At 46.9% G+C, this 11,041-nt stretch overlaps 1 protein-coding gene across 1 annotated transcript; it reads left to right on the top strand.

Annotated features, from left to right (window-relative positions):
• The first annotated feature begins 5,091 nt into the window (after window positions 1–5,091).
• Window positions 5,092–10,189, top strand: Ephx3 (epoxide hydrolase 3). Its single transcript, XM_021218367.1, has 7 exons — window positions 5,092–5,611; window positions 5,774–5,859; window positions 6,077–6,234; window positions 6,357–6,485; window positions 8,918–9,021; window positions 9,115–9,251; window positions 9,346–10,189. Exons 1-7 carry the CDS (start codon window positions 5,192–5,194, stop codon window positions 9,569–9,571), a joined length of 1,260 nt encoding a protein of 419 aa, XP_021074026.1. The 5' UTR covers window positions 5,092–5,191; the 3' UTR covers window positions 9,572–10,189.
• Window positions 10,190–11,041: the final 852 nt, after the last annotated feature.

Below are 11,041 nucleotides of genomic sequence, written 5' to 3'. Positions count from 1 at the left end.
TGGCTCAGCAGGTAAGAGCACTGACTGACTGCTCTTCCAGAGGTCCTGAGTTCAAATCCCAGCAACCACATGGTGGCTCACAACCACCTGTAATGAGATCTGGCGCCCTCTTCTGGTGTGTCTGAAGACAGCTACAGTGTACTTATGTATAATAATAAATTAATCTTTGGACCGGAGCAAGCAGAGGTCCGAAAATTCAATTCCCAACAACCACATGAAGGCTCACAACCATTTGTAAAGCTACAGTGTAGTCACATACATAAAATAAATCTTTTAAAAATAAACTATAAAGTTAGCTGGGTGTAGTAGTGGCTCATAAGAGGAGGCAGGGGGAGTCTGAGTAGCCAGCCCCGCCCTACCCACCCCAGAAAAGGAAAAAAGAAACAATACTGGTTAATCATGCAAGAAAGGCAGTGAAACTCCACTCACTTGCACAGTTGACTAAAGCAGAACAATGTGTGTGGCCATTCACTGTGGGTGTGATTGTGGTCCTTCAACAGTAAATATCTGTTCGGTAGCCTGTTTGGTAGTATAGAGGCATTTAGTTACTTGAAAATAGATGTGGCCCGGCTGGTAGAGTACTGGTCAAGCGTGCCTGAGGTTCTGGGTTCAATTGTAGCATCGCAGAAACCAGACATGGTAATGCATCCCTGTAACTAACACTCGGGGAAGGAAAGGAGGATCAAAAGTTCCTGGTAATGAACTATAGAGAGGGTTTGAGACCAGCCGTAAACTGTACTGTCTCAAAGAACTGGCCGCTCAGCCAGGCAGGCACAGTGGCTTCTCAGGAGGCTGAAGCACAAGAGCATCCCAAGCAGTTTAGCAAGTAAGACCTTGTTTCAAAAATGTAGATACAGTTGGCCTATTTCTATATTCCCTTCAAACTAGAAGGGAAGGCCTGCTCTAGTCCATCCTGAGCGACATAGTTGCAAGAGTTGGTCTGGGTGGGGGGAACCCTAATAAATAGTAATGATTGCTTTTCTCTTCCTCCTTTTATTAAAGATAGATTATTTTCTCGCCGGGTGTGGTGGCGCACGCCTTTAATCCTGGCAGAGGCAGGCGGATTTCTGAGTTCAAGGCCAGCCTGGTCTACAGAGTGAGTTCCAGGACAGCCGGGGCAATACAGAGAAACCCTGTCTCGGAAAAACTAAAAAAAAAAAAAAAAAAAAAGATTATTTTCTCATACAATACATATCCTGATTATAGTTTCCCCCCCTATTCTCATTTCCTCCCTACCTCTTCCCCCCCCCCCAGGATCCATTCCCTTTCTGTCACATTAGAAAAGAACAGACTTTTTAAAAATAACAAACATGACAAAACAATCAAGAAGGCTAGAGAGCTGGCTCAGTGGTTAAGAGCACTGCCTGCTCTTCCAGAGGTCCTGAGTTCAAATCCCAGCAACCACATGGTGGCTCACAACCATCCCTAATGAGATCTGACGTCCTAGGTGTACTTATTTATAATAATAAATTTTTTAAAAAGATACAATCAAGATAAAAAGTATCACATTGAGACTGGACAAGGCAACCCAACAGAAGGAAAAGCCTCGAAAGCAGGCACAAAAATCAGAGACCAACTTGTTCACACTTAGAAGAGTCCCATAAAAATACTAAGCTGAAGCCGGGCGTGGTGGCGCACACCTTTAATCCCAGCACTCAGGAGGCAGAGGCGGGTGAATTTCTAAGTTTGAGGCCAGCCTGGTCTTCAGAGTGAGTTCCAGGATAGCCAGGGCTATACAGAGAAACCCTGTCCCAAAAAGACCAAAAAAAAAAACAAAAAACAAAAAAAACTAAGTTGAGCAGGGCAGTGGGTGCACACCTTTAATCCCAGCACTCGGGAGGCAGAGGCAGGCAGATTTCTTGAGTTCAAGGCCAGCCTGATCTACAGAGTGAGTTCCAGGACAGCCAGGGCTATACAGGAACTGTTGGGGGTTGGGAGGAGGGGCTGGGGACCAAAAAAGGAAGAGAAGCTAAAAGCAGAACCTGGTACAGACCCGCACACTTACCTGCAGCTTCAGTCTCTTGAATGAGCCTTGCTGTGTTGACTCGGGGCCTTGTTCTGGTGTCTGTCATCCCCTGGGCTCTTACACTCTTTCCACTGCCTCATTCTCCAGTCCCCGGAGTTCTGAGGGGGGAAGGATTTGATAGGCTGGATGTTCCAAGGAGTTTTTACCTGCAATAGCTAGCTGTGGGGGTCTCTGCATCTGTCCCCATCTGCTGCAGGAGGAAGTTTCTCTGATGACTGGATACAGCACTGACCTATGAGTAGAGCAGAATTGTGTGTGTGTGCGTGTGTGTGTGTGTGTGTGTGTGTGTGTGTGTGTGTGTGTATCAGTAGTATGGTTTTCCATAGGTCTCTGGGCTATCTCCTCTCTGGTTCTTGGTCACCCAAGCATTACTGGGTATGCTCTCTCTTGTGGAGTGTGCCTTAAGACATTGTCACAAGTTCTAGAGGCCACCGTTGCACTAGCATATCTTGTAGGCAGGATAGATTGTAGGTCAAAGGCTTTGTGGCTGAGTTGGTGTTTATGCAGAGTGCCTTCCGTGCACCAAAGACAGGAGAACATAGGGCTGAAAGCTCCAACTGTACTTCTCCGTGTTCAGTGAATTGTGTGGGTGTCATCCTCTGCAATGGGGCACCGCAGTCAGTTTGTGGAGAGCAACCCATTGGCTTAGTTAGCAACAGCCTGGGTGGTTTCAGAATTTTCCTGAGAACCACTTGGCCAATAACTATGAAATGTATGTAATCCAGTCCTGGTACTGGAATCCAGTCCTGTCACCTGATTCGTTGACAAGAGATGGCTAGTTGGCACTCCATATCCCCAATTATAGAAGACTTCATAAGGAGCACCTTCATATATTCTAGAGTTTCTATTGCACTAGGATCATTCCTCAAATGCCCCTCAATTCCAACCGTCTCCCTGTTCCCTCTCCCCAATTATAGGAGACCTCATAAGGAGCACCTTCATATATTCTAGAGTTTCTATTGCACTAGGATCATTCCTCAAATGCCCCTCAATTCCAACCATCTCCCTGTTCCCTCTCGCAACCCTATTTCTCCTCCCCTCCCTACTTGATCTTCCCGTGTCCATCCCTACTTGCCCCCAGTCCACCAGGAAAATTTGTTCTAAAGTCCCTGCCAGGGAGATCCATGTGTCCTCCTAGTCCCTTCCTCTTAACCTAACCTCTTTGGGTCTACAGATTGTAGATTATCATTTACTTTATTTAGTATCTACATATAAGTGAATACATTATCATTTACTTAGTATCCACATGTAAGTGAATGCATATCACTTACTTAATATCCACATAAAAGTGAATGCATATCATTTACTTAATATCCACATATAAGATCATTTAATATCCACATATAAGTGAATGCATATCATTTTTATCGTAGGTCTGTGCTACCTCAGGATTATTTTTTCCTAGTTTCACTAATTTGCCTGTAAATTTCATGGTGTCACTTTTTTAAACAGCTGAGTAAACTCAAGGATTCCTTTATTTATTTTATGTATGAGTATTATTTTATGTATTATGAGTACAATTATAGCACCAGAAGAAGGTGTCAGGTCCCATTACAGATGGTTGTGAGTCATCATGTGGTTGGTGGGAATTGAACTCGGGACCTCTGGAAGAACAGTTAGTGCTCTTAATTTTTAATTTCTCTCCAGCCCTCAGTAATTTTTTTTAAGGCTAAGGGTGCTTATCCTGCATGAGCAGGGCTCTGAGCTCAGTCACTAGTACTGGAGTAATAAAGCAGCTACAGAGTGTATCTCTCTAAATACCTAATATTTCTCTAGATACCTAAGTAACCACCAGAAGAGATTCTGAAAGCTTGCCAGTAGCCTTGGTGTTGGATGAAGTACAAATTGCTACTTCTATGTTGTTTTGCTGCTAAGCCAGATGTATGACTTCAGGCAAAATGACCTCACCCCTAAATTTCAGGCTCATATCTGTACTGTGAGGATATGATAATGCAGGACTGCTATAGGGTTAAATAATGGGTGTCCCTAAAATAGTCTAACATCTTGGGAAAGGTTGCAAAAGAAGTTGGCTCCTTACTGAGACATGATTCTTGCTTGACATGATGCCCCATCATACTGGGCACTGCCCTGTTTCCTCTTTCAGCCAGAGCCTCCCTAATCCAATATGCCCAGGCCAGCTCCAGGTTTCAAGTCCAGCCTGTTCTCTAGGAGGCAGTCACCTGAGCTTGGCCTTCAACTCTGGTAATTTAGCACTTAGGCCCCACTTGTCCTTAGAAACCAGTGCCCGCTGACGGTGGACCTCCTAAGCCAACGAGAGGAGAAGACAAAGCAGGGTTGGAACCAGACAATGGGTCTCATTCAGGGCAGGGCCTTCTAGGTTGGAAGGCACAGGGTGAGACTCCTACTGCCCACACCTACCTACAATTCCCAGCTAGATAAAGTTATCTGTTCTTCCACCTCTGGGTCTGTTAAACTCACTTTCACGTTAGTTTCCAGCTCCAGAACAGACTCTAGTTCTTGGGTCTAGATTCTACCCAGGCCAACAAGCCTATCCTCCTCAGTCTTTCCCATTCAAATACAGACTCCACCTAATTCCCCTTCCTCCTTCATAAACCACACCCCTTAATCTCTACCTTGGAGATGCCACGCTCCTTTGATCAAAGCTCCACCCACTTCAGAGTTCCTCCCTTCGTTAGTCCTGGATTCAACTCTCCTTCCTTAGAGCTTTGCCAGTTGCTTTTTTTTTTTTTTTGGGGGGGGGGGTTGTTTGTAGCTCTGGCTAGTCTAGAATTTTATATATAAATCATCCGCCCTTGAATTCAGAGATCCATCTACCTCAGCCTCTGGATGCTGAGATTAAAGCATCGAGGGGTGCATGTGCTGCAGTACATGTGTGAACAGTTGAGAGTCAGTCCTCTCCTTCCACTGTATGGTTCCCTGGGATCAAAGTTAGATGGCCAGGCGTGCTGCCAAGTGCTCTTACCTACCGAGCCTTTTCTAGGTCCTCAACACTGCCACCTGCTACAAAAATCATTTTAATTCACTGTACCTGTTTAAACTCCATCCAGCATGTCCTAGGGCTCCGCCCACGGTCCCTCTTTCCCCAACCTCCGAAACCAGGTCCTCGCAGGCTCCACCCCCACCCCCTCATCCTTAAGTGTCTCATTCTGCCCAGGTAGTTTAGCTGCCACTTTAGAGTGAGTCATGCGAGGTGGCAGTAGCAGTATCTGTTCGAGCCGCGCATCTGTTTCCTCGGCTGATCCAGTGAACTCCGATAGCAAGGTGGAATCCCAAAACAAAGGTGGTGGGCTGCCGGCGCCAGCACCCCCGGCTCAGTCTTCGGACCACGGCAGCTCTGGAGTCGTCCCAGAGCGCAAGGATATGCCGGAGTTTGTGGTGACCGCGCTACTCGCGCCCTCACGCCTCTCACTGAGGCTGCTGCGAGCCTTGGTGATGAGCCTGGTGTACTTGACTGCCTTGGTGGTCGCGTTTGTCTATAGCTGCATCGCGCTCACCCATGTGATGTGCCATCCTCGCCGGGGCTGCTGCGGCCGCCAAAGGTTGTCTCCCCCAGAGTGCCTGAGAGATCCCACGCTGGGCGAGCATTGCTTTCTAACCCTCAAGGTAAGTGTTCCTCCGTGGAGGTAGGTTTCATGGGGTGGATGCGGATTGAAGAAAGGAGATTGAAATGTCAGATCTGAATCATCCTTGGGTGTTCAAGTCTAGGGAGGAAGCTCCCATATTTCCTTACCCTTCAGCACTTACTTAGATTGGGTCCTTCTGCAGAGTTCCGGCCTGCGTCTGCACTATGTCTCTGCTGGTCGTGGCAGCGGGCCACTCATGCTGTTTCTGCATGGCTTCCCAGAGAACTGGTATGTCTGGGCCCCTGGATCCTGATGCTCACTGGACTAGGGAAAGGTAGAGTTCGGACTATGAGGTACTTGGGAAATGGGAACCGGTAGGGTTGAGTAATCCTGGGATTCCACTATTTCCTTCCTAAGAAGTCCAGAGCAGAAAAGTGGGATGGTCCGAGGCTGGGTATAGGAGGTGCATTCTGCTGACTAAACTCCCAGCTCTCTTACCGGACAGGTTCAGCTGGCGCTACCAGCTGCGAGAGTTTCAGAGCCATTTCCATGTAGTGGCTGTAGACATGCGTGGTTATAGCCCTTCTGATGCTCCAAAGGAAGTGGATTGTTACACCATTGACTTGTTATTGACTGACATCAAGGATATCATCCTAGGCCTGGGTATGAGCCAGTTCCCAATATCCTCATTTCCTCATTTTTGCTCCTTTTGGGACCGACTTCTACACGTCTACCTCATACCTACTATATCTTATACCATTGTGTCTCTCTCTTCCTACCACCAGGGTACTCCAAGTGCATCCTCGTGAGCCACGACTGGGGGGCCTCCCTTGCCTGGGAGTTCTCCATCTACTTCCCATCCCTAGTGGAGCGTATGGTTGTGGTCAGTGGTCCTCCCATGTCAGTGTTCCAAGGTGTGTTGGGCTATGCCTAAACCCCGTGTATTATTCACCTGTGACCTGGCACCTTGTCAGGGACCCAGATAAATGATAGTACGCTTAGGAGTAATGTAAATTGTTTTGAGCACTTTCAGGTTGGAGGTGATGGAGTATATAGTTAAGTGGTTGCACATCTGTTTAATATATTAGAGGGAGATGTGACCTCCAGCACTGAAAGAGTGGGAGAGAGGGGAAGGAAGGGAAAGCCTGGGTCAGGAGTGTTTCTGATTCTGATTTCTTTTATTTTAGAGTGTTTCTACACATACTCAGACAGATATCTTGTTAGAGCCTAACCCTGACTTTCTATACCCAGACTTGAATAGACTGAAGGAGACTCATACAATAATCTTAGTGATTTTGTATGTGAAGGGAAGTTTGTGGAGCTGACTATACTAGCACATACCTATTAATATCAGCACTGAGGGGCAGGGACTGGAGGGATGGCTGAACAGGGAAGAGCACTTGTTATTCAAAGAACCCAAGATTGATTCCCAGTGTCCAGATGGTATCCCACTGTACTCCAGTTCCAAGGCTCTAAATGTCCTAAACTGACCTCTGTGGATACCAGGCACACATGTGGTACAAATACATACATGTTAATAATAATAATAATCATTAATAAAAACAATTAAGTCTAAAAAGAAGCCAGATACACGCCTTTAAACCTGGCACTTGGGAGGCAGAGGTGGGTGGATTTCCATGAGTTTTCCATAGTGAGACCCTGCTTCAATAAAACTGAACTAAACCAAACGAAAACATGAATTAAATCTAAATCTAAAAATAAGTAAATAAATTAATGCTTAGGAAGCTGAGGCAGGAGGATCATGAGCAACCTGGGCTATGTTGTTTCCTGTCTAAAACAAACATCACACACTCACACACACAGACACATAACTGTACATTGAACCATTAGACATCAGCTGGCATATACCTGGCATATACTTTTGATTCCAGTACTTGGGAGGCAGAGGCAGATGGATCTCTGTGAGTTCAAGGCCAGTCTGGTGTATATGGTGAGTTCCAAGTAAGCCAAGGCAATACAGTGTCTCCAAAAAAATAAAACCACTCAGATTTTTGGGCATTTAAAATTTTTGAAGCTGGGCGTGGTGGCGCACACCTTTAATCCCAGCACTTGGGAGGCAGAGGCAGGTGGATTTCTGAGTTCGAGGCCAACCTGGTCTACAGAGTGAGTTCCAGGACAGCCAGGGCTACACAGAGAAACCCTGTCTCGAAAAACCAAAAAAAAAAAAAATTTTTTTTTTGGATGATGGTCTGTGCCTGCAGTTGCCTATAATATAAAATGCAGGGCTCTTGGGCTGATGAAAGTGTTGCTAGCTTCATGTTCTAGTTGAAGGAAACTGAGGCAAAGGAGATGATGTCTGCCTCTTCTTTCTTTTTCTTCTCTCTTCCATTTGTTTGTTTGTTTCTTTCTTTATTGAAAGGTGTCTCACTATGTTGGCCTAAGCTGGCCTGGGGCTTGTTAAATCTACCAGGCTGGCCTCAGGCTATAGATACATCTGCTTCTGCCTTCTGAACACTGGGATCAAAGGCATGTGCCTCTGTACTCAGCATTGACAGCAAAGACACAAACAACTAATAAGCCACACCACAACGGAATCAGACACTCTTTCTGGCTCTCTAATGGTGTTTGGCCTTTGTTAGTTGGTATGAATGCAGGGAATGATGGGATCTAGAAGCTCAGCATTGCTAATCACATATCCTCGTTGAGCTACACCCCATACCTTACGTGGAAAGCAGTGTGGTCTTCACTGTGTTCAAAATCCATTTCATCCTACCCTTTTCTGCAGGAGCCTGGCACACAGTAGGTGTTCAGTAAATGTTTATTACCTGCAGCAGGGAGAATATGACTAGGCCTAAACAGGAGAAGCCTGCTAGTGCCTCCTGAAGGTACCCAGGAGCTTTAGAGGGGGATACTCCCGTCTTTTTTAGGGGGTTTCTCTGTACAGCTCTGGCTGTCCTGAAACTCACTCTGTAGATCAGGCTGGCCTTAAACTCAGAGATCTACCCACCTCTGACGTCTGAGTGCTGGGATTAAAGACATATGGCACCAACCACCCAGTAAGAGTTATTTTTTTTGTTTAATTTTATATGTATATATCTGTGCTGTGTGTATCATGGAGGTCAGAAGAGAGCATTAGAACCCATGGACTAACAGGTCACTTAGCGCCACCCAACAGAGGTGCTGGGAAGCAAACTCAAGGTCTCTGGGAAAGCAGCATGCACTTCTAAATCCTGAGCCATCTTATCTCTCCAGCTTTGCCTGGTCTGTAGCTGTGAAGACAGTCGGGCAGGGCAGCACCCAGCCAGAGTGGGGACGTTGTCTTCACAGACAGGCAGGCAGAGGTGGTGTTCTAACTCAGACCTCACAGCCTTTCTCCTCTTCCCAGAATACTCAATCCACCACATTGGCCAGATATTCCGATCAAACTACATATTCCTGTTCCAGCTTCCCTGGCTGCCAGAGAAGCTGTTGTCTCTGTCTGACTTCCAGGTGCAGTGAGGGTTAAAGTCTAGGAATGGGGGACAGCAGAGCGGGGCTGAGCAACCTGGGCACTGAAACCAGCACATTATTGTGTATACGCAGATTCTCAAAGACATATTCACTCACCGCAAGAACGGCATCCCACGACTGACTCCTTGTGAACTTGAAGCTTTCCTTTATCACTTCTCACAACCTGGGTGCCTCACCGGGCCCATCAACTACTACCGGAACGTGTTCAGGTAAGGTTATACCCTGGAGAGAAGCTCAGGAGAGTGTCGGGCAAAGGGAATGAGAGTAGTCACTCTTCCGTCTACCTGTCTGTCTTGATCACAGGAACTTCCCCCTGGAGCCCAAGAAACTGTCAACACCCACACTGATGCTGTGGGGGGAAAAAGACTTCTCCTTACAGCAGGGGCTGGTGGAAGCCATTGGAAGACACTTTGTGCCTGGCCGGTTGGAAAGCCACATTTTGCCAGGCAGTGGGCACTGGATTCCACAGAGCCATCCTCAGGAGATGCATCAGTACATGTGGGCCTTCTTGCAAGACCTGCTGGACTAGAAGCTCTTGTTTGCCAGCCGAACATTGATATGTTGGAGCACATATCCCCTGTCCTTGTGTACCCGGGAGTCCATGCAGTGTGTGCATACGGAGTGTACTCCCAGAACTCCAAGTTACACACAGAAGCATCTGTGGGTATCTTGCCTCACACAGTGTGCGTGTCGTATGCCTTATCAAAGCCTTCCTGCCTCAAGGACTACACAAACCATAAATTCTAACCTTTCTGTCTTGTTTTCACCCCTAGTCTGAAGTGTACGTCTTCCTTAATATTGCATTCAGTATATCTCTAACACACAGGGATACTTCAATTTAAATGTTAATGAGCTAAAATGAACCACTATGAAAAATACAGTGTCTCTGAAGCCAGGAAGACCGGCGGCTGAGTGATTAAAAGCATTTGTTGCTCTTGTAGAGGATATGAGCTCTATTCTCAGAGCCCACATGGAGTTTCACAGCCATCCATAAATCCACGTTCAGGGGTCGGGACACTCTCTCCTGGTCTCCCTGAGCAATAGGCATGCATGCAGCATGCACACATACATGCAAGTAAGACATTCCTACGTGTGTGTGTGTGTGTATGTGTGTGTGTGTGTGTGAGAGAGAGAGAGAGCATGTGTGTGTGTATGTGAGAGAGAAAGAGCATGTGTGTGTGTGTGTGTGCGCATGTGTGTGAGAGAGGGAACATGTGTGCGCGTGTGTTTGAGAGAGAGCATATGTGTGTGTGTGAGAGAGAGAGAGAGCGTGTGTGTGTGTGAGAGAGAGCATGTGTGTGTGAGAGAGAGAGAGCATGTGTGTGTGTGCATGTGTGTGTGAGAGAGAGTGTGTGTGTGTGAGAGAGAGAGCATGTGTGTGCGTGTGTGTGAGAGAGAGCATGTGTGTGTGTGCATGTGTGTGAGAGAGAGAGCATGTGTGTGTGTGTGTGAGAGAGAGAGAGAGCATGTGTGTGTGTGTGTGAGAGAGAGAGAGAGCATGTGTGTGTGTGTGAGAGAGAGAGAGAGAGAGCATATGTGTGTGTGTGTGCGTGTGCGCGCGCGCGTGTGTGTTGTGTGTGTGTGTGTGTGTGTGTGTGTGTTTCAAGACAGGGTTTCTCTGTGTAGCCCTGGCCATCCAGGAACTCACTCTGTAGACCAGGCTGGCCTTAAACTCAGAAATACACCTGCCTCTGCCTCCCAAGTGCTAGAATTAAAGGCGTGTGCCACCACTGCCCAGTAAGAAGTAAATCTTTTTTAAAAAACTACAGTATCTTGGTCACAATAGCTGTGTATTAACTGCTAAATCACATAAGTGCAGAAAGTTGCAACAGACTGTCAATGAAGGGGGTTTAAGAAAGATGGTTTTGCGGGGCTGGTGAGATGGCTCAGCCAGAAAGAGCACCCGACTGCTCTTCCGAAGGTCCTGAGTTCAAATCCCAGCAACCACATGGTGGCTCACAACCATCCGTAACGAGATCTGACTCCCTCTTCTGGAGTG

Source organism: Mus pahari, chromosome 18 (assembly GCF_900095145.1).
Source record: "Mus pahari chromosome 18, PAHARI_EIJ_v1.1, whole genome shotgun sequence".
NCBI classification, from domain to species: domain Eukaryota; kingdom Metazoa; phylum Chordata; class Mammalia; order Rodentia; family Muridae; genus Mus; species Mus pahari.
The sequence above is the reverse complement of the archived record's forward strand: the minus strand, read 5'-3'. Positions and strand labels throughout refer to the sequence as shown.